Source organism: Ipomoea triloba, chromosome 6 (genome assembly GCF_003576645.1).
Source record: "Ipomoea triloba cultivar NCNSP0323 chromosome 6, ASM357664v1".
Lineage (NCBI taxonomy): Eukaryota > Viridiplantae > Streptophyta > Magnoliopsida > Solanales > Convolvulaceae > Ipomoea > Ipomoea triloba.
In genome coordinates, this window is record NC_044921.1 from 17,347,198 (window position 1) to 17,371,120 (window position 23,923).

Genomic DNA, 23,923 nt, shown 5'->3' on the forward strand with positions numbered 1-23,923 from the left:
TATACATGAATTCATTGTTGTTTAACAAATGTAAATAAATTTTGTGCACTATATAATGAAATACCATATTTAATTGTCCCAGCATGAAATTTAATTTATTGAGCATAATTAACTCTGCCATCAACATCACTATATTATTGGCCTTCTCCAATACTTAGAAATTTGGTGTAGTTTTTGAGGAGATTTTGTAAGTGTGATTAGAAAAAAGAAAATGAAGTGAAAAAAAAAAAAACAAAAAAGAAATATTTTAAAAAATAGTGTTACGCACCCAGGCGGGCGCATGGACGCGATCTGCGCCCCACACACATGGGGCGCAGATATGCTCTCCAAAGGTGGGCCCCATTTTGAGCTGACAAAATCCTTTCCTTGCAGGAGAAAGAACTTGCCTTGTTTATCCCATCTCATTTGTTAATAAAATTATTTGCAAGATTTTATTTCTTAAATTTTGTGCCAAGACCCACTATTGGGGAGGGTCTTAGGAATTTCGAGTGGGTCTAGCCAAGCTCCTAGCTTTGCCAACTGTCCTCTTTAACTTGTATTTGTCCATGATGCTTTTGTCAAGCTCTTGCTAAGTCAACAGATGTCAGTGGTAATTATCCGATACTTATATTATCATGTCAAATAATGATTAAAGATTATGGTGAAATTTTTTTTATGCTTATAGCATAATTCATATTAAAATTTATCTAGCTAGTTGTTTATACTTTATACTCAGGCTTGGTTTTTGTTGGGATAACAAGTTTTAATTTAGAGCCAAATTAAAAATTTATTACATCTTTCTTGTTTTTATTGTCAAAATTAAAGTTACAAATGTCACCAATAACTTCAATTCGTCCCTATCCTTGAAAGCATGAAATGAATTCAGCCTTGCTAATGCTAATTAAACTAGTGAAGGTTGCCTAATTACTTCTCTGATGCCAATGATCCTCGCAAGAAAGCAAGGTTCAGAGCAGGAATAAGATTCATCTGGACTTACTTTTCTCGCATCTCTTCCGGTCGGGCATAAAGCACCCTTATGCAATCCCCAAAGTCGAAAAGTATAAGACTCCCATGCTGGGTTCCTGCTTTATTTAATTTTCTTGGATTTGAGAGACCCGTATACATAGCACGCAAGGGATCCTCTTATAAGTACACTAGTATTATACCCGTGCGTTGCACGGATGAGATTAATGCTATTATGTAATAGAATTTTTTGGAATCAGTTGTAATGCAATAAATGATACAAAAACTTTATTAATAAATTTATTATTTAAGTTTAGAAATTTACAAATTATTAAAAACTTCATGGTACACCACATTGGTAGTATAATTACTACTCTCTCCACCATCGTTCGGTATTAAAATTCTTAACCCTTTAGGATTGCTAATCCTTGAAGCAACAACATATAGTTGACCATGAACAAAGACTGGTTTCCTTAGTAGTAACCCAACATGCTTTAACGGTTGGCCCTGACTTTTATTGATGGTCATTGCGTATGACAGCACTAAAAGAAATTGTCTTCTTTGAAATTTAAACGGCAACCTTGTATTAGTGGGGGCCATTGACAACTTTAATTCGTCCTTTTAAGTACATAACAAATCTAACGAATTTTAATTTGTTACAACTTTTACCCTCAACGTTAAAATCAAAGAAAATTATGTGAAGTTCTCTTCTTCTATATTATAATTTCATGTTTAATCATGCATCATTCATTTATACCAGTTTTACTCTCGATCTCATCCTTACTTTCTTCCATGTGAGACTACAAGTGTCATTTCCAATTAAATTGGAGACACAAAACCCAATTGGTTTCTTAATTCTACTAACCATTATACTCCACTTTGATTTTTCAAATTTAATTTTTAGTGCAATTAGGGATTTAATTGGGATGTGTCTGATCTTAGGTAAAATAATGCCTTCTGTCTTAATAAGCCATGCATAATGTATAAATTTTACAAAATGGTTTTTCGTTTTAGTGCCCTAGTTACACTACCTATGTGTACGTATGTAATTATCTAAGGTACCAAGATTGCAACAATTTTATAAAATTGAGGTCGACAATTATGAGTTTTAACAATAGATGTCTGAAACAATCTAACGCAAATAATTAGAGCGAAATCGCATTATTTCTTTTTCGTAATTCACCCTTGACTGTACATAAATTTATCTAATAGCTAGGTATATCAATGCCAACTCACCCCTGTTAAAATATATAATTTAATTGTGTGGATATTAATTAGCAGTGTTGAATTAAAAGTGCATATACAAACTAATTATTAAAAAAGGGAAAGGAAGGAAGGCTAAGGAAAGGATCGACAAAGAAATAGAAAAAAGGTGCATTGATCTGATGCGTCACCTGCATTGCATTGCATGGGTGCAACGTGTTGTATACATAGAGTAGCACCTCCCTATGCCTATTCCTATACCTATTATCCCCCATTTTTCTCATTTCTTTTCTCCTTAATTACTTCATAATTCCATCAGTTCCCATTTCTCTCCATTATCTATCCATGGCGCCCTCCTCGTCTCTTCGAGTTTCTGCAGCAATTTGTGTTTTTCTCCTCGCATCGCTCTCCGTGCGCTGTGATGGTTAGTATCTATTTAAAATACGCTAGCTAAGCTACGTTACTTCATTTCATTTCTTTACTGCATGTATATATAGATTCTCTTTTAAGATTACTGTATGTTTCATATAATTTAATTTGCGGGCAGACGATGAAGATCATCTTCTTCAAGGTATCAACAGTTACAGGCAATCCAAAAGCTTGCCGGCCCTGGCGAAGCACGACAAGGCAAACTGCTTGGCGGGCGAGATAGCCGACGAGATAGAGGACGAGCCGTGTCCGAGGCCGGGCGCTCCGAGCAGCCCACCGAGAGTGGCCAACTTGCAGAAGCACCTGGACAAGTGCGGCATAGATGGCAACAGCACCAAGGACGGTATGGTGCTGCCGGTGTGCGTTCGGAAACGAGTCCCCACGCTCGTGCTCACCAATTACACTCAGTCCCAGAACGCAAAGTACCTGAACGATTCCAAGTACACCGGGGCCGGAATCGGGACGGAGGACGACTGGACGGTGTTGGTGCTCACCACCAACACTCAAACGGGGATGTTCGCCGCCGCGGCAGCGACAAGTGTAACGAATCCTTTGTTTTGTTTGTTGCTGGGGGTGTCCCTTTTCCTACTGCGCCAGAATTGAAGTATTATATTCCCTTGTCGTGTGGTGTGGTGTTTATGTTAATTAGTATGAGATGTTTGTAGTGGTGTTTTCCGTATGTACCTAGTACTAGTAAAAGGAGCAATATCTAATTATCTATCTCCAATCTTTGTGTGTGCTTGTGGGGGGAAATCAGACTTTCATTATCAACTCACTAATTAATCCACTGGCTTAAATTCTGAATCTGGTAAAATAGCAAATCCAGTATGCATGTTTTTTTGTAACAGTCTGAGATTCAGCCTATTACAAAACCCCAAATAATATTAATGCAATCTTAAGACCAAATAGAAAGGACATGGCAAACAAACAAATTTGGAAAATAAAAAATAAAAATTCTTCATAAGTTCTTGATATTAATCCACATGAAACATATTATTAGATTTGGTGGTTTCAAATAGAAGAATTAAATATTTGGGGGTGAAAAACACAAGGGTAGGAGTTTAGCACAAACAGGAGCTACTGTCAAGATAGCATGGAGAAGAAGCTATAGTAACACCATATATAATATTCTAGACTGGATGTGGCGTACCAAGTCTTGAGATCAGATGTAAGGTAAATTGAAGCGTCGATCAGCATATGTATCATGAGGAAGATCCAGTGGAGGTTTATGAGGAAGATCCAGTGAAAGAAACCTCCACGCCATTTCCACCAATTCCAGCAATTAGACACTGGAACCCACATGTCTCTAACTCAGCTATCACCTTATCAACAACTGTTCCTGATAGCACTGAATATTGTCAAGGAAACACAATAGATTATCTAATCAAATCTGGCCTTCCTTTATAAGGAGTGTGTTACTATAATCACAAGATGATGCATTTTCACGATTTCATTCACATATTATTACAATGGGATAAAATGATACAAGTGTGATCCCTAGTTACCACCATTATTCAAATTTAATTATTAACAGCACTTTCCTTGTTGCTGTTTTCTACCCTTTTTGAGTCCTAAAAGAAAGGGTGCACACACACACAAAACCAACAACAACAAATCGAAAGGAATATTTTAAAAGAACATAACCATTAAAACAGTGAAATAAAGCTTTAATTTTGTTGAGATGGAGGCAAATATTTAATAGAAGTTAAACTAAAATTTTGTTTAAAAATGCCAATAGTTGTGACCATCTCTACTAGACTAGTAATTCAATCAACTTTTAATTCCAGATCATAATATGGTTTTGTGATCTTAGCTTTTAGGTTCATATGATTTACACTAACAGAATACAAGCTTAAGCAATCTAAGAAAGATACATCATTCATCAACTAGATAAGCTGAAGCTTAACTTCCAGTGATCTAATAAAGATATACACTGTAACACTGATCATTAGATAAGCTACACTATCTTTTCCTAATTACTAAGTTCCTTTCATTGGTGCAATTATCTATCTTTCCCAATAATATTTCATGTGTGTGCATCTATCTTTTCCAATAATATTTCATGTGTGCCTGTGCAACTACACTATCTTTTCCTAATTACTGGCTTGCCTAAAAATTGATAGGGGTATTAGTACACTGCTGAACTTCTAATAGGCCCCAGATCAATCACGGTAAATAATACGGAGTTAAAGTTTGGTTGGAATTGCAAATAAACCGATAATGAATTTAGAGTGAAAAGGAAAGGCATGCATAACATGAATGAGCAGATAACAGAAAGGATACAAGTTGGTAGCAGTGTCAAAACGCAACCTCCACCACCAGCTCCAATTAATTTGGAGCATAATTTGTACTTCTCTGTTGTTCGAAGCACAGTTTCTATTGAGGAATGACTTACACCCATGCACTGTAGCAACCCTTGGTTCATCTCCATCAACTCTCCCAATTTTTCTTCCTTCTCAGTTATTGCAAGATCATCACCAACAGGTGACTGGATAATAGTAGCTACTTCATTGCTTATGGAATCTACAGCATCAAAGACAGAAGCCATGGCACTAGGATGCCTCAGTGCCCTCTCTGAGACACTAGCAACTAATGCCTTTGTATTTCTGCCAACTCTTGTATTAGTGATTAGCATTTTCATTGGCATGTTAGTCTTGAGGCGTGTCAAATCACCAGACTTAAATTTGATCAAGTTCCCTGTCACATGAAGTCCATTAGTTGCATAGGTATGATGATTCTAGAGTTGAAGCATTTGGTACTCATTAGGGAAAAACAATATATCAATGAGCAAAAGAGTAACTAATTTCTTCACCAGAAGAGTTGCAATCACATACCATATGTGCTTACAGTATTGTCAACCCCAGATGGCTTCCCATGGATTATCTTTTCGCCCTCAAAAGCCCACTTGTTTATCAATTGCAGTTCAGTGTCTCTAAATACTTGCCAAGCTTGGTGGCTGAAATCCATACTAACAGAATCTGACAAAGAGAGCATGGCAGCTGAGAATGCAACACAGAGGGCAGCAGATGATCCCAGACCTGCTCCCATTGGGAGCTCAGAATGGACAACTGCTTTTGCTGGTTTGCATCTGATATTGCAAATAAGGAAGAACAAGATTCAGATATCATAAATGAATTTGCTAAACAATGAGAAGAACAAGGTTTCACAAGGCAAGAAAAGTTACACACCCATGAATAGAGGTATACAACCAGAGGAAAGCTGAGACACCAGACACAAGTCCGATATTGGCCTCAGGAATTTTCTGTTCTTCCACCAAAGAAGCAATTGATTTAAGTGTCTCCAATGAGCATGATGAAGGAGAGGTAGCAACACTACTATCAAGATTTGGAAAAGCATCTCTAATTCTTGCAACTGGCCAAGAAAATTCTAAGGACACATCCTTAAGTTGGAGTTTCAGTGTTTCATCATTTTCTGGTCCCAAAGCATCCAATGCAATAAGTAGAACAAAAAGACTCAGTTTCTTCAGTTAAGTATCATGAAATTGAATTTAAAATTTTAAAAATAATAATAATAATAATAAATAGCCATAAAAGCTATCTGGGAGTATTGCAATTCCATAACCTTCAATTTATGAAATTCATTCCCATCTTAATCAAAGCAATTGGGTTTATGTTTCCATTTTCAAAAGAAAAATTCTATTTGCACCAAAAGTTTGCATTATTTTGCATGACTTGTGAGAAGTCTTTTAGCCCTTCATATTTATTAGTCACATGTAGATTGGTCAACCCTAACACAAACTAATCACATGAAGCAATTTCAGATGGGCCAATTTTGGAATAAGTGGTTTATCCTTTTCAAAAGTTAGAAAAGGACGATTTTTTCATCAACAAGAAATGAAGGTCAAATTCAAACCTTCCAAAGTTATGCTTAATAATGAAATTACTTCAGTTAAATGACCTAATTACCAGTAATTAAGTTTCAATTTAGGGTAACATAATAATGAAGTAGCAATAGTGAAGAAGCGGAGAATTAATCAATTCAGAAATCAGTGATTAAAAAATCAGTTTCTCTAAGAATTGAATTCAATTGTAAACACTACAGAGTTCGAAGTTACACATCTATGACATACGTTATGATGGTTTAGTGATTACCAGAGGGAATAGGGAAGCTTAAAGAGACATAGGTATACAGATCGATGGCGGCTGCCACAGCAGTGGATCCATGCACCACCGCATGTTCTCCGGCCAGTATGATTTTTGCTGGCGCTCTTGCTCTTACCTCCATCCTCTATCTCTCTCGCCTGCTTTGTAGAACTACTCAGCTATTCGATTATGGTATTTTGAGATGCGTGTATCTATATGTGTCTGCGAATAAATATGTACATATATAGATACCAATTATAACTACACGCGTTGCATGATTATGTCAATGCGGCAATGCTCAATGAAATATATATATATATAAACTATATAAACCTTATATAAATTTTATCCATGTTATATCATGCAAAAATTTTCTTAAAGCAATACTATTTCTAGGGAAATTAAACCATCTTAATGAGGGCATACTCTTCTTTTGGTACTATTCAATTCATTATGATAACAAGAGGTTTGCATAACAAATTAGCTGAGAGTATATCTTTAGACCTTTTATTTATCTATTTCATTATTAATTTAACTATAATATATACCAGTAAATTGGTAAAAGGAAATAACCCCTAAAATATACTCCGTATTTGGTTTTCCAGCTCTCCAATTACCAGAAGATCTATATAGATATTTTCTCAGTTGCTTTGCTTTGATTTACCACTTATATAGATTTGTCTGAGATAATGTAATGATAATGATAAACACAAGTGTATGTATACACACATGTGCTCGCGCAATATACTTAAGATTCTAAACACCCTACCACAAAAATAATTATGCAGATACTCTTCAAAATCTAAAACAATCCCATTATTGACCTTTCATCAAAGGTTTTATTAGCTGCAAAGTTTATTATGATGTCAAGATCCTCTGCAATCAATTCAGTTGTACGTTCATCTATTTCAAAGATTCACAAACATTTTCCACATAAACAAGAGAACATGAAAGAAAACAAAATGTATTTGAAAAAACGAGTGATATTTTAAGCCAAATCCTTAACAAAACGAAGGCAGTTTCTACAACTTGGGAAAAAAAATAGTTGGCTTAGCAAATTGTTAGAGGAATGTTAACAATTTGGGCATGTAACCACCAGGAAAGCATAAAGGGAAAGTGATGCACAGCTAAGGGTCAAAAATGAAAAATAAGTTGTTTTTTTCCATGGGTTGATGCAAGAAAGAAATTTGTAGTCATCACCACAAGGTAATTGACCATACTAGAACTCCACTATTAATGTCTTCATTGTGCACCTAAAATATCTTGCACAGAATCTTAAACTGAAGGATTAATAACAACACCCCGCATTTTCACCTTGTATAACAAAAAGCTTAATACTTTTCCTCCCAATGAACATAAATACTGACATAAATATAGCCTGAAAACTAGTCTTGAAACAATTGAAAAATTCCAAGGCATTCAAAGTCAGTGAGCAGTAAACTTTCAACATTTCATCTGATTAATTATATTGGCCTTCCTTGGTGAAACATAATAACCAAGACAAAGAATTCAACTTTACCAGAATCTAAGGTTTTTAAAGTGAAAAGTGCAGCAGAGCGACCAGGCACTTCCTCGCTTTAAAGCGCAAGGCGAAGCGCCTCTTTTGTTCAAAAAGGGACACAAAGAGGCAAACATCACATGTAATGTTTCTAAAGGATATATAAATGCTTTGTATGAAAATTGAAGCTAAAGTTGTTTTACTTTAGCTGAAATTATAATAAAACAAACACATATCTCCGATCCAATACTCAAGAAGTGAAGAAACATCAATTCCAGTTAACACCACTACAAGCAATGCGATCCTAATACAATATAGTTTACTGCCTAATTTAAATTCATTGCATTGATTAGAGCTAATTTAAAATTAAAACTACACATTTCATAAACTACTTCCTAAATTAAGCAAACAATACTATCGTTTTTAAATTGGATAGTTAATAAATTTACTGCCTAATTTAGCGAATACTCGTCTACTCCTGAGTTCCTAACTGCAAAAGCTTAAAAAAAAAAAAAAAAAAAAAAAAAAGGGAAGTTATATACCGCTGCTCTTCGCCGGAAGCTATGGATACTCTTGCGTAGCTCAGAGGAGATTGTTACATAGCATATTACAGAAGAAGCAAGGATTTAGCGATCTATAAAGAGCGAGTGAGGAGGCGATGGATCCCAGACAATCGGCGTGCGGGAAGGTGAGCGAGAAGCCAGAGTAGTGTCCTTGGCGGCCATGAGGGTCAAGTCAGAGTGATAAAGAAATCCAACGAGTCAAATATTTTAAAGCAGAATTGTACAGTCCGCCCTCCAATTCAACTTTCAACAGCTTACAATAAATTTTTTTTTTGAAAGCGGATAACCAATTTGATTAAACCAAAAGAGCAGAAACGGAATCAGGAGGGACAGAATCCCAATAGTAGTGAGATTTTGAGGAGATTTTGCAAGTGTGATTAGCAAGAAAATGAGAGTAAAAAAAAAAAAAAAAAAAAAAAAAAAAAAAAAAAAAAAAAAAAAAAAAAAAAAAAAAACAAAACAAAAAACTGAAAAAAAAAAAAAAAATTGCAGTGGGCTGAAGTGTTGCGCCTCACGCAACTCTTTTGTAAAATGGGCCCCACATTTTTCTGAAAATATCTTGCATTTTCTCTCTCTATACTATCTCTCTTCCACCTCATCTTCCTTTTTCTTAAACTTTGTGTAAAACCCACTAATGGTGAGAGCCATACAATAGACCATTTTCATATTTCGTTCCTGAATATTAAAATTTCCAGAATTAATTCCACCACTTTTAAATCCCTGCTGCATATGGTCCTCTCGATCAAAATTCCAGTCACAGAAGACTATTTTTCCGAAGAGTGATTTAACTTAAGGGCAAAATTATCATTTTCTTTTTATTTATTTAAAAAAAAAAAAATCAACCTTCCCCTGTACCGCTTCCAAGCTCAAATTAATTTAAGAATTGGGGTAAAAGCTTAGAACCTAAAGTTGAATCAATCTGCTAATTTGCAGAAGAGCAGTAGAAGGACAGAGTCTGAGTCACAAAACCCCCCATAAGTGAATCAATAAGAAGTATCAAAAAATCCAAATTTCATGCCGAGAAAATAGCAATTAGAGCCACTCAAGCACACAAATTTGCTAAATTACTCCGTAATTTCCATATGTATGTCTAAATACCTCGCTCATCCATACGTGTCTGTACCGACATATTCACACACATCGCAGCTAAACCTATAATACGCGAAAACAGTATACGCAAATGTACATATATATATGGCATCCTCACCGGAAATATCGAGATAGGAGTGTCTCCGTCGTCCGTGCGGAATCGAGAGAAGCTGACGTAACCAAGCAGGACGGCGTCTCCGATCGGCGGTCGACGAAAAAGAGGCAACGAGCGGAGGGCAGAGCGGGTTGGAAGCGAATGATAAATTTCAGTTACAGTATTTCTTAGCGAATGATAAATTTCATTACGAGTCAGTGGCTTTGAGATCGGAAATACATATACTATTAGTTTGAAATAAAATAGTGTTTCCGTCCAATATACGGACACACAGCGGCATCCTCGTGAGTTAAGACTACTTAAAATAATGGAAGCTGTCCAGTGATGACTCTTGACCACATAGAATTTGCAGTCAATAAAAGCATGTTGGAAGCCCACCAAGACTCAACACACTAAATTGGAATCTGCTGCCCATCAAAACAGATAAAAATAATATCTAGTATGCCACACTCATTGCTGAAAATTTGTCTAATTCAACCTATAAAATTGTTAAAAGTAACCAATTAGTGTATAAGAATATTTTCAATATTGTCCATATCTCTTGGCAAATTATGCTATGGACCCGGGTCCACCTTGCAATGTGTCAAGGTAGACCTAAGTCCATGTTCACAATTTAAAAACTCTATGTTTATAATTTTAGAATTCTATATTCACAATTTTAAATCTCTATAGACAAAATTATATTACTCAATATTTACAATTTTTGAACTCTATATTCACAATTTTGTTATATAGATTCAAAAATTGTGTTATACTATTGAATATAAAATTCTGAAATTGTGAACATAGGATTCTGAAATTGTGAACATAAAATTCTGAAATTGTGAACATAAAGTTCTGTAATTATGAATATAGAATTCAAAAATTATGAATATATAGAACTCAAAAATTGTGAACATAGAGTTCAAAAATTATGAAAGTTTTAAAATTACGAACGTAAAATACTAAAATTGTGAACATGTACCTGGGTCCACCTGGTTGCGAGGTGGACCCAGGTCCATGGCATAACAACCAAATCTCTTTTGTACATTTTTTTTTTATCAAAACAAAAGAGAAAACTTAGGAAAGAAGGAACGAATAAAATCCGGGAGAATATGTTCCCAAGTTTTAGCGTCAGACTAAGAGCCAACCACCTTGGCTAATAAGGTATGAGCAATCTGGTTCGCTGACCTACTGATAAAAGTAAACGAGATAGAGTCAAAACTCTTCGCTAGACACTTACACTCATGGATTGCGTAGCCTAGATGGGTTCTGTGTGTGGTTAAGCTTACTAGCGCATTGATCTTTTGTACATATATAGGGTGTCTTTGGTTCGCACATGGAAATCAGAATCGGTATGTGTATAAAATACTTGGTAATGGTAATGAGTTTTGGTGAAAGTGTTTTGCATGTTTGATAGTAGGGGGAATGAGATTATGAGAATGATTATTAATAGTTGGGGAAGAAATGAAGAAGGGAAATGAAACTCTTATTTCATTAGGGTATGGGTTTTCCAATTAATGGGGTATTCCGATCCAAACCCATAGTAGTATTCAAAAAACCTATCAACCAAACAATAACAATCATTTTGATACCCAAACCTTATGCCTAAACCCACCGACCAAACACACCCTTAATCATATTCTTTCTATGTTATTAGCATTCTACTTTAGATATATACTTTTTCTATTTCTTTTTACGGTTAAAATCTCTTGTTAAACCATTTAGGTTTCTTTGTTTAAACCATCAAATATCAATATATTATATTAGGCTAGCACTTTGCTCCTTAATTGAGTCGCCCAGATGCAAACGGAGAATAATCTGAGTATTGTACAGATTTAAATATGCCTCCTTTACTTAATATTGCTCAGGACACTTCGTGGTCTAACTCAAAAAATATCAACATATTATATTCTGCATTCTCAATCTCTCCATATTATTTAATGGTATAGGTATAACAGATGAGTTTTTTCCTTCTCTATTAATTTTTATTCATCTTCATGCCATCATATCTTCCTGCACAAACCTCACAGCATGAACACAGAACACTCCAGATCCTTCACAACAACCAACTAATCCTGTCACCACCATTGATAAAAATCCAATCTTGCCTTGATGGATACTTTTTGCCTCTCATTGGCCCCAACAAAAATCTTTATTCTAGTCATCCAACATAGCCACACAGTATATAATGGGAAGTGGGGGTGGGGGGTTGGAAATTATGCAAGAAATAAACTTAGCTTAAAACGAAAATGGCAAAAATTTCAATTTAATCATATTATATATATTTTTGAAATATAATCATATTATATTTTAATAATTTAACTTAATTTCTTTTTATTTAGTGAATCTCTTAACAAGTAGTATGAAAAATTTCAATCTATTTAATTTAATCATGCTCCTAAAAGTCATCATTTATTTTTTAGTCAAAATTGAAACAAATCAACTATTAACACATCATCAATATAATATTAAAAAAATTTAAAACCTTTTTTTCCTCTCCTAAATTTACATTTTGACATTATAATAAAACTATTTATAGGTTGCTCAAAAATTGACTAATCCAATCACGACTTTAAAAAAAATCACTTAATAATCAAATACAAACAAAATCAAATAAAATAATGTTACATAGTGTGTGAATAGTAGATGGTAAAAATTAGGGGAGAAGTGTAGTGCTATACTGCTATTCTAAACATTATAATACTGTAAATAACTAATGGTTTTAAAATAAAATGGGAAAATTAAATAAAAAAATGTGGCTGAGTTATTGAATTTTTTTATTAAAAATGAAAAAATTGAAAAAAAAAATGTATAAACATAGTAGTTAAGACTTTTGCCGAAGAGCAAATTCCACTTTTAGTTTTTTTCTATTGTGGTATTGTCACATTTAGTCTTATTCTTTTAATTTTGTCATATTATATCATTAACTTTTATTTGATTGTCATGATTAGTCATCCGTAGTTTAATTTTTTGTTATTTTAATGTTTAATAAAAGGGCTATAATGTAAATTTTATTATTCAAACATCTTGCTCCAACATATAATTTAGAGTTAATTCCAGCAATGGTCCTTCGACTATATTGATTTTCTAAAATTAGTTCATGACTTTTAATTTGGACAATTTAGGTCCCTTGACTTTCAAATTCTTTCCAATGTTGGTCCTTTCATCAAATTTTGGTTAAATTGAGGTCAAATGAAGTGGTAAAATTGTTCGTTCACATGTTTAGTGTATTATTATTCGTATTTCTCTTGCCCTATATGCTGTATATATGAATATAATCTCAGTGGAAGTCTTAATCGAAGCCATATAATCTCAATCAAAGTCTCTTTTTTTTGTTGGAGGGAAATTGAAATTTTGCAGAATTAAAATTCCCCCATTTTTATAGAATTAAAATCTCATATCCCACAGGTATTTCAATTCAATAGATTTTAAGAAGAAAAATAAAAACTTTGAAACAAAATTGACCTTCTTTTTTAAACCTAAAATTAATGTTTGACCACTCTCATTTGATTATAGTGTGTCTTCTTCTACTCTCAACCCAGAACGCCAATTAGTAGGCTAATCTCAATCAAATATGTTTTCTCAAAATTTCCTTATCTATTTTATTGCATTCGTTATGCAATTCTAAGATTTATTTACAACATATTACATAAATTTTCAGAAGTAAAAATTGAATTCCGCCATTTAGAATTGGGAAAATTTATAATAATAATAATAACAATAATAATAGACATTTTAAACATTATACTACTTATTTTCATTCTATTCTCATATACACCAAATACTACTTATTTGGTGTCGAATGAAAAATTGCCACAGAACGCATGTGTGAGAGAGTGAAGGTAGAAAGGGACAGAATGGTGCGAAACGCTTGTGGTTGAGACTTGAGAGGGAGAGGGAGAGACAATAAAATGATTAAAATCTGGTAGAAACAGAAAGAGAAGGTGAAAAGGAGAATGGCGATGGTGTCCAACTCTTCTTCCTCATTTCGAAAGGTTTATTAATTCCATTCCCTTCTTACAATTGGATCTGAACCCGCAAATTCATGGTTTGGTTTTGGTTGCAGACTCAGATGCCCCAATCCCAAATACTATGCCGGAAGAAAGAGAAGGACAAAGGGGGCCAAAACCACCAGCCCTATAAAGTCATCGAAATCACTCCTCCGCCCAAGAATCTTGGCATTCGCTGCTTCCCCTCTGTAAGCACCTACCATTACTTCAATTTCAGACCCAATGCTCTTCCTGAGGAGAAATTATTTGTTTTTGCTTGCTTGCCTGCCTTCAACCCAAGTTGATTTAGTGGTCTTACTTACATTAGGAGCATAATTTCTTCTACTTCTCATAGGAATTTGAAATATGACTGCACTATATACATACATACATACATACATATGTGTATGTGTGTGTATTGGTGAAAATAATGTCTGACTTGTGTTAGAGTTGTGTTTAATTTAGGAGAATTATATAGTGCCTTACCACATTAAGCTGTGGGGCTGTGAGACCGTCAATCCATGAGACGAGTCGAATCTAATAAAAATAGGTTATAACAGAATTGCAACATAATCAATACTTTTAAGTGAGTTTAAGCCTTATATATATATTACTTAATAGAATAGATGTAGTATTGTATAGGAAACTATAAAAGGCAATTTGCAGGAAATAAAGAGTATTTTATAGCAGAATTGCATATATAATCAATATTTTTAAGTGTTATATATAATACTTTATAGCAAAACTGTAATAGAGAGTTTGTAGGAAATAATATTACTACGCTAATATACCATAAGATCCAAATTCTCATGACTCGACTTGTCTCATGGATTGAGACCCGTCGTCTCAGAGGAGAATTTGCCTAAGATGTGTTCACAAAAAGGGAAGTCCATGCTTAGGTATTTGGATGGCCAAATCAAAGATGCAACAATCGAAAGCTAGGAAGTTGTCTATTTGAAAATCATAGAAGTTCCCATTTAATTTACTCTCAGAATTTTTTTGTGGCAATGTTATCAATCTTATCACACTTTGTGTATTGGTATGGTGTGTGGTGTAATCTTTACATTGCTGTTGGAAATAGGCTCATTTTGTGTTTAGGGAATGAGGCCTGGCTAGTGAACCCGCTTTAAACATTGGGGACTATATATATGTGTATGTGTGTGTGTGTTTTTTTGATAGATGTGTCATTTTAAGATCAGAATTTCACTGTTAAGGCTTTGTGATGTTTGTTAATTTAATGGTGAGTGGAAAAAACATGCTTTTGTTAGTTGTTTATTGTACTTGCAACTATCAATCACCGAAAAGGTTTTGTAAATTGATAATCCTCCTTCATAGTAGTTTTCATATTGTTTCAGCTATTTATTTCATTTTAGAAAGTACTCGGTAATATAATAAGTGTAACTGTCCACCAATCTTTCACTAGTCACTTCGAAGGATATGAATAAATGGCCTTCTTTGGTCCCTTAGAGCATCCGCAATAGGGGGATTTTGGATGGTTTTTGCAACTTTTACATCCATGTGGAAGAGAGAATGTTGAGTTCCTCCTGCAAGACTTGGTTTTTTGTGGGACCACTGTCCCACAAAAAACAATGATTTTCACATTAGTTGCGCGTAACGCGCAACTGATTCGCCATAGGCGCGTTAGTTCTATTACTTTTTCATTTTTCATTTTTTTTCCTCCTTTACCTTCTCTCTCTCATATTCTCTTTCCTAATCACCTCTGGAAAAACCAACTAAAATTCCATCTATTGAGGTTGCTCTTAGACATGTTAGGTGCTTTGTCATTATGGAATCACTTGTCTCTTTGCTAATGTATGTTTGTGTGTGACGATAAGGTTCAAAAAAGTTGCAATACAAACATTGCTGCATTGAATATTTGAATTGAGATATTTGTGGGGCATATAAAGAAAGAAAGGAGTTTTCTGAAAAATGAAGGAGAAACAAAGGCTGGATAAGAGTGGTGTGATCTAATAATGGTGTTGTGATTTGTTTGGTGTGTGGCATGCAGAACTTGCAGTGTGGAGAAAGCGTAACAATTGAAGGGCGAGCTTACACGATATCCTCTGTAACTCATCGCTACCAGCTCCGGAAAGGGAAGTATGAACCTAGTGAGAAGAGGCTTGATGTGTTATCAACTGGAAGATACATCTTAAATTTGTATTTGGAAAATTTGCTACAGCAATCTTGAGTTACATTTTATTAGAAGACTAGTTTTATACGCGCATTGCGCGTATGGGTTAATGCCCAATGTTTATATTTAAATAAATATTTGAAAGTATATCAATGCAAGATTATATATGAGAAATTTATACATGGGTAATTGAATGTCGAATTTTTTTAATTTAAATATCTAACTCAAAGTATATGAATCCAAGATAATATAGAAAATTCATTATAATTATTACTAAAATAAATGTTTGCAACCTTGTAAAATCGATAGTCTAAATATTTGGTCTAAAAATGATAGTCTAAATAAATACTACTTTTCATTTGAATTTTTCTAAGTGTTCTTAATTCTCTTTTGAATAACATTGTCATTGTCTTCATCTTTACTATTTGTTCTCTTCCTTTTTGTTGGTAGTGTGTTATTTGCAATTCGGTTATTGTTGGTAGCATAGATGACAACGTCATACAATGAGATTATGATATAGGAGCTATGGACTTTCCTTTAAGTGTTCTGCTTGGGGTTCATTTGGTTCAACCATTATTGTTGAATGAGTTATTGTGGATAAAGAAATCCCTAATTTAAGAAAAAAGATTAAATAAATTAATAAAAATTTGAAAATTTAAAATATTATATATTCCGAAGATATTATCATATTAAAATGTAGTTTCTCGCTTCAATTTGCTGGGTAATGGATTATTTAAGTACTTTCATTGTCAACAAATCCCCCAAGTAGTTAATATGATTGGTTTCAAACTATTCTTTTTTATTTTTTTCATTGTATTAAAGAAATACATATGTATCATTTTTTGGTGTAACTACTATTTTATTTTTTTATTTTTTTTGAAATAACTACTAATTTATTTAATTCAATAAGAGTAAAATAGAGCGATTCCGCTTCAATTTGTTGAGTTATTTGATGACTCTCTTTGTCAATCAATCCTCAAGTAGTTAATATAATTAGCTTCAAATTACATAGTATTAATAAAATACTTGGTAAATAAATATATAACATTATTTTGTACTATAACTTTGATATGTAATTACAAGATATTGTAAAAATAATATAATGGATAATGTAATGAATATCAATTGATAAATTTGAATGTTAAGAATCTTTGCACGAGAGAAAAATAAAGACAATATAACTAATGAAATTATTTCTCTTATTTAATTTAATTTTTTGATAATGAATAATATTTTCAAATAAAGGTATTGTAGACATATAATTCTAAATTACAAAAATACATATGTATCATTTTTTTGTTGTAGCTACTAATTTATTTAATTTAATAAGAGTAAATAGAGTGAGAAACTTAATTATGTCAAATTTGATTGAGATGAGGTTCGAACCTAAGATCTTTCTTATAGAAATTAATGGGTAAGTTAAAAGTTAACGGAATATTAACGGAGAAGAGAATATTTAACGGAAAACTTAACGGATAATTATAAAGGTAAGGTTAAATTAGGTAATCTCTATTAATAATATTAATCTAAATTATCTTAACCATCTATTTGATTAAATAATTCATCTGAACCATCCATTTGATTAAATAATTTGACCGCCATTTTTTCTACCCATTTTAGGCCTAACTCTTTTTGGCTCTTATTAGTATAGTAGATATGAATAGATCATAGATTAGATGTTTCATTGTGGTGTAAGTAATACTACTCTGCAATTGGCAAACACTATTGTATTAGTGTTGGGTCAATGTTTATTCACACTTTTTTCTTTTGAACCGAGTTAGATTAAACTTGTCCAATATTTTCTCACTTTCAAAAATAAATCTTACTTTTATATTATCAAATTTACAATTTATTCACTATTTTCTCTAGATGATTATAATTTTAACTCACTGTCAAATGTGAGTCCCACTTGTGTATAACATTAAAAAATTATTTTTCTTAACAATTATTCTTTTATATTAATATATAAATTACATTCAAATATTAAAAATAACATAAATAAAATTTTAAAATACATAAAATTATTATTTTAAAATAAAAAATAATTTGTATTACGTATATAATCAAAAAAGAAATTATATTACGTTAAAATTTGAAACGGATAGCAATATTATAAATTATAATGATTATTTAAATTATTATAAAATGATATTAAAAAATAAAAATAAAAAAGTACCAAAAAAGTTTCTCTATCCATTCAAAACATTATATTTAACAGGCATGAAAGATTGACACAACTCTAATTTGCAGAAAAATGGTTCACCAATCTGAATAAATAAACTCTCAAAATCCCTAATTATATTAAATCTAATCAAGTTGAAATTCCAAATTTTCCTACAAAATTCTCCAATCAAAATTTCATATCATTCGTTCTCCAATGTAACCCCAGAAGGTAGCTCAAATCTGTTTCTATTACTATCATCATCAGCAATGACAGTGTTGTTCTCACTTACATCCATTGCTGAGCTGCTCTTGCTTTTCACATAATCTACCTTGAAATCATAATCATCATCGCCGTCTTCCATCATCGACGATGACGGCTCCTTCTCTTTTTTCCTCCTCCTTTTCTCGGCTTTTCTCATTTTGGTATTAAGCATACCCTCCTCACTGTATAACCTCTCGTTTTGTTTGCTGCTGCCAGTTTTGGTTCTCGTGGCACCTGAATCCTCTTCTCCCAAACCCATCGATTCATCTCCATTATCGACAAGTTGATGATCTTCTTCACCGTTAGTCGGTGGTGGTTGAGGATTGTTCTGTTAGGAATCAATAATAACAATTAGCGTGAATTTTTTAAGAGGAAAGGAATTTCTATCTATTATTCCTTTGACAGAAATTTATATTATAAATTTTAAACAATTGAGGAATTGAAGCAACAAATCAAATATGCTCTCGGGAGTAAATGGTATTAGAATTTAGAAAGGCGTTGTATACATACCTCAACCATGTTCTCGTCAAAACTAAGTGGACAGTTAGATGGAACCTCAACTGGGTTGAATTCATTAACAGACTTGAGGCTGCCAATGAATGAACATTCACTGCCATAAACTTCATCCACATTGAATTCTTTCCCCAATTCTGAAACAACCTTTACCTCTGAATGCTGTACCTCGTCCCGCTTTGGAGGCATTGTATAGTAAGGAATTTTACCTGGAATACACCAAATTATTATTTAACACATACCACTATATATATATATATATATATATATATATATATAGAGGATCATATGAGAACCATGCCTTAGGTGAAAACGTGAGAACTGCATGAGTGCACACAATCTACTACATGAATGCAGACACAAATACTCCAGGGTCTCCACCGTCATCCAAGCATGCCTGGGAGTAGATTGTGTGCATTGAGTAGTAGGTTGTCTGCACTCATACAGTAGTTGGCAGGTTCTCACCCAAGGCATGGTTCTCATATGAACGCAAGCCTATATATATATATATATATATATATATATATATGCGCTCTATAGACCTTTACTTTTCCATCTACTGTTTCCTGAGGAAAAAAAATTCACACCCTAACAACACTTACCCTCATTCCAGTCATGTAGAACTATTCTAGCTGCTGCATCAATGTCAACAATGCCACCCTTTTTAAGCCTACCCCTTATAGTGGCAACCTTCTGAAGAAAATCATCTGCCGTTTCGAAGTTAGGAACCTTGTACAGAGTCACCAGTGTTGCAGCAGGACAGAGTTTGAGAATCTCCTTCACTGCACAATCCATTAAAGGGACGTACATGAATTTTTCGTGGAAATATAATGATAATTTTCCTTGCAGAGATGGAAAACACAATCGAATTACCTGGACCAATTGGGTCATCTAACTTCTCTATTCTCTTGCAATTACGAAGAGCAATAGATGCATCATTCTCCGCAGATCTAAGCATCACGACTCCAGGGCAGTCCAAAAGCTTAACATTCTTGTCTAATTGAACTTCTTGCATGGATCTGGTTAATCCTGGTGTAGAGCCAACATTAACAACATGTGATCTCTTCAAGCTATTAATCAAACTGCTTTTGCCAACATTGGGTAGACCAATAACCCCCACAGTAATTGATTTCTTTATCTGCAACCAGAACATATCATAATTAACTAGGGCAGTTCACTCACACAACTGAAGCAACAATATGGACTGGAAATGAAAAGAAAATCCAACAGTTCTATAATACAGACTAGAATAAGTTCATGCAAAACCTTTCAACATCCTAGCAAAGAAAACCAAAATTCTCAGTACAGTAACCATTCAAATCATAGATAGAGATTGGAATTGCATTGGAAGAGTTTTACAACTAAACTGGAAAATGTGGAGAACTCAATCAAATATAAAAATCTTTAAATACCTCATGGCTTCTGGAGTAATTTTTAAGCAACTTTATAAGAGTTTCAGCACCAAGACAATCGCTTGTCTGCAAAAGATTGGTGGTCTTTCCAGCCTTTGAAGATTTCCAACTCAAGTTTGACTTCTGCTCTTGAGTGTTGCATTTGAAAGCAACTGTTGGTAATTCCTCTCGAAGATACTTGAGCCACTTTTCAACAGCTTCCCTTGGGACTAGATCTGAAATAGAAATAAGATAACTTTAGCCATAAAAAGTAAGGAAAATACAATCCTCCAACAAAATAAAACACCAAGTCTCTATATACTATACATTCAATTGATGTTTCGAATATTTACATAGTCAAGCATGGAAACGGGAACACCATTCTATTCAAAGCCTACCATAAATCTGAGACTTTAAATAGAATGGTGCTTCCCAGACAGATATATGTCAACTCTAAATATGTAGTAGACTACATGATATTATATAGAAATAAAAGAAATTTAAACTATTAAACCCTTATATCAAATTTTATTAATGGCTTGAGATTATTGGTCAGCTAAAGATGACATAATTAACAATTAACAATATAAATATAACTTGAACCACCTGTCTGAGATCACAACCTCAAATGAACAAATTATGAGTCTGAAGAAAATATACAGAAGAAAAAGCATACCAATTTTATTAAGGAGCAAGACAAGATGTTTGTCATGTCCTGATCTCATAACCATCTTTTCCATGTCAATGCAACGAGTACCAAGTGGATCTCTGGCATCAAGGACTTCCAAAATGACATCAGAAGCTTCAATAACTTTGACTAATTCCTTGTAGAAAGCCCGATCTGAGTTATCTGCATTATTCCAATGAACAGGCAAAAGCAGAACCAACTAAATGAGAGGTGGCAAGACAAACACATAAGCAACCACAAAAGAGACAAAGTGTAGAAAACTTTCTAACATACCATGCTTTTTACCAATTGCTGCAAAACCGTCATCAATAGTTTCACCAACAAACTTTTGCTCTTTCATAGAAGCCATGTCTGCTAGTTTTGACAAATCATCATCTTCAAGGAGCCCCAACTTTCTCTTCTTAGCCTGGAAAAGCAATTAAGGACATATCTATTAGCTGACAGCAGAATAGGAGAACAAAAATATACTATAGATGAGAAAGGGAAACTAAGAAAATAAAATAACAAGCACTCTAGTCAGGAGAAGAATTCAAAATGCTAATCTCAAACAAGAAAGAAACTAGGGAAAATGCGCCGTGTCCAAACTTGTTCCTATTTTCTCTGGCATCATTTACAGTCCGGTACTTAGCCAAGCCTAAAGAAAATGCATCAAATCCAGTTCTACAACTGTTGCAAGACTATCAGAAACCAGCTAGTAGAATAGTAGATATTAAGGTGGTGTGTGACCTCTATGGATTTTTCTGTTATTGGTTCAAAACCCTATAAAGTCCACTTTACAGGTCCAATAACTACAAGAATCATCTAGTATACAAACAATAAAAATATGGCAAAATTTATCATTTTATTAACCCCTATATTGCATTTAAGCTTCAATTCTGTTGGAAGCATGTGTAATATAAATAGAACATAAGAGCAAGCATGTCCAATAGACATGTGATAGTATAATTAGTACCCTCTCTTTGCGGGCAGCTTTCTTCTGCTCCAGTTCCTCAAGGGCTCGATTACGTCGATCTTCGAGAGCCTTGAGCTCCTGTTCCTTGAAGGGCCATTCATTGGGGATACCAGGGTCCTTCTCAACCTTCTTGCGGTGGAGGCCCGACTTCTGCGCCTTCTTGGCCTCTTTAGCTTTCTTCTTGTGGTGTTCCTTCACCTTCCTTATGACCTTGTACTTGTTCTTCAAAGATACTCTCTTGCTCTTGCTCTCTGTATCCAAGGCAAGAATCCCAAAAAATTTCTTAAAACAAAGTCTTTCTATCAAGCCAATAGATAATTGAATCCAAATTAGAGTAATAAACGGAATTTAGATAGCTTACTCTTGCTCTTCTTAACCATCTTTGTTTGTTGAGGAAGAGCTTATTAAGTATTGAAAGTTCAAAGCACTAAGAATAAGTTCAAATTAACAACTAGAATAGTGACCCTTGTGCTTTTCAAGATATTCTCCCAAGGTGATACGTTGAAATCATAGAAAGATCTGCCCAGGTTGCAAAAGTGTGATCAATATCAGATATCACATCACCATCACCAGAAATACATTTAGATAATTAATAGCTATAGTTTGCTGCAAACTAAAAACATAAACTATTATTCAATTTTAGGTACTTCACCGGGAAAAAATAACTTAAAGTCCCAAAAGAGAATTTACAAGCCATTTAGAAAGGAGCCTATTCCATCTTGTTCCAGTAACAAGATAATCCATTTGTGACCTTTTTTTGAAATTCAAATCAATATCTAAATCCAAAAGAAACAACAAGAAAATCCAGAAGGCAAGCACTTTCTGAGGAAAATAACAATATACCCGGGACATTTCGCAAATTGGCAGTGGTCGCTAGTGGCTAGCGTCGTCAAATTATCGCTAGATCGGCTGGAGCAGACAAGCAGCTGAGGAGATGTAGTCTGTGTTTGAGGCAAGCGACGAGCAGTCCTGCACTAGGGTTAACTTTGGTGTAGAATTTTCTTTTTAGGGTTTAGGGTTTAGGACTCGTGAAACACTAAAACGGCGACGACAACAACAATTGTCTGCATTTGGACAATATTGTGAAGTTTTTACATATTTGTGGACTATTAAAAATAAAAATAATTAAGGACAATAAAAAAAAAGTTACATAATTTAATTCATTATGAAAATTTTAAAAATATCTTTTTAATATATTTTACTTTTCACATTCTCAATTTTCTTTTATATTTATTGGAAGGGGATACTCAAGTGAAATACAAGTTACTTAGCAAAGATTATAGGCAAATCTTCGGTACGAGAAACCTGCGCGATCAAATTCTAGGAGATTATGAATATTGTTAGGAGGGTTCCAGAGGATATATAGGCCCTTTGGGTAGGCTCGTGCCAAGATGGCCATGAAGTCAGCTGCGGCATTGGCCTCACGTGGTATGACATTGATCATCCAGTCTTCTAGTTGCCTTAACTCTCGATTGTAAGCTCTGATGACGTTGCTGACCGCATTTTCCGTGGATGACTCTTCATTGATAATATTCACCAATTCATTGGAATCTCCCTCAAAAGTGACTTTCTTTAGGCCTCTATTGGTGGCGAGTTGGATGCTTCTGAGCAGTGCCCATACCTCAGCTTGCAACGAGGGACAAGCTCCAATATTACATGCAAATCCTCCTAACCAACAGCCTTGAGGATCCCTTATGATACCACCGCACCTTGCTTTGCCCGATGACAGATCAACTGCACCACCAAAATTTATCTTAACAGATTCTTCTTCAGGTTTGGACCAGCACAACTTTTCCCATTTGTATGAGTGGATTGTGTGTAACTGGTTTGGTCCTTTCTCAACTTCTGCCACTTGTGTCCTGATCCACGCGATCTTGGAGAAAGTAATGCCACTTGTGTCCTGATCCACG

General features: G+C 34.0%; 4 protein-coding genes across 7 annotated transcripts; 2 read left to right on the forward strand and 2 right to left on the reverse strand.

Annotated features, from left to right (window-relative positions):
- Positions 1-2,240: 2,240 nt before the first annotated feature.
- On the forward strand, positions 2,241-3,294 carry LOC116022605 (uncharacterized GPI-anchored protein At3g06035-like). The gene is made up of 2 exons (XM_031263374.1): positions 2,241-2,569; positions 2,693-3,294. Exons 1-2 carry the CDS (start codon positions 2,491-2,493, stop codon positions 3,175-3,177), a joined length of 564 nt encoding a protein of 187 aa, XP_031119234.1. The 5' UTR covers positions 2,241-2,490; the 3' UTR covers positions 3,178-3,294.
- Positions 3,295-3,506: 212 nt separating this feature from the next.
- LOC116022590 (mevalonate kinase-like) lies at positions 3,507-10,231 on the reverse strand. 4 transcript variants are annotated; one of them, XM_031263351.1, is made up of 7 exons: positions 9,946-10,231; positions 8,718-8,888; positions 6,687-6,835; positions 5,763-6,006; positions 5,409-5,662; positions 4,858-5,271; positions 3,507-3,922 (listed from the first exon to the last, which is right to left on the reverse strand). In XM_031263351.1, exons 3-7 carry the CDS (start codon positions 6,817-6,819, stop codon positions 3,801-3,803), a joined length of 1,167 nt encoding a protein of 388 aa, XP_031119211.1. In that variant the 5' UTR covers positions 6,820-6,835; positions 8,718-8,888; positions 9,946-10,231; the 3' UTR covers positions 3,507-3,800. The 4 variants fall into 4 exon arrangements, with proteins under 4 accessions (XP_031119211.1, XP_031119209.1, XP_031119212.1 ...); XM_031263349.1 differs by having other exon boundaries at positions 6,687-6,899; positions 9,946-10,230; XM_031263352.1 differs by lacking the exon at positions 8,718-8,888.
- A 3,534-nt stretch (positions 10,232-13,765) lies between these two features.
- LOC116022614 lies at positions 13,766-16,226 on the forward strand. Its single transcript, XM_031263385.1, has 3 exons — positions 13,766-13,919; positions 13,991-14,122; positions 15,922-16,226. The coding sequence occupies exons 1-3, from the start codon at positions 13,881-13,883 to the stop codon at positions 16,099-16,101; spliced, it is 351 nt and encodes a 116-aa protein (XP_031119245.1). The 5' UTR covers positions 13,766-13,880; the 3' UTR covers positions 16,102-16,226.
- A 2,002-nt stretch (positions 16,227-18,228) lies between these two features.
- On the reverse strand, positions 18,229-23,069 carry LOC116022569 (guanine nucleotide-binding protein-like NSN1). The gene is made up of 10 exons (XM_031263324.1): positions 22,857-23,069; positions 22,375-22,532; positions 22,014-22,264; positions 21,335-21,467; positions 21,050-21,223; positions 20,395-20,609; positions 19,856-20,120; positions 19,585-19,764; positions 18,980-19,191; positions 18,229-18,797 (listed from the first exon to the last, which is right to left on the reverse strand). The coding sequence occupies exons 2-10, from the start codon at positions 22,391-22,393 to the stop codon at positions 18,408-18,410; spliced, it is 1,839 nt and encodes a 612-aa protein (XP_031119184.1). The 5' UTR covers positions 22,394-22,532; positions 22,857-23,069; the 3' UTR covers positions 18,229-18,407.
- Between the last annotated feature and the right edge of the window lie 854 nt (positions 23,070-23,923).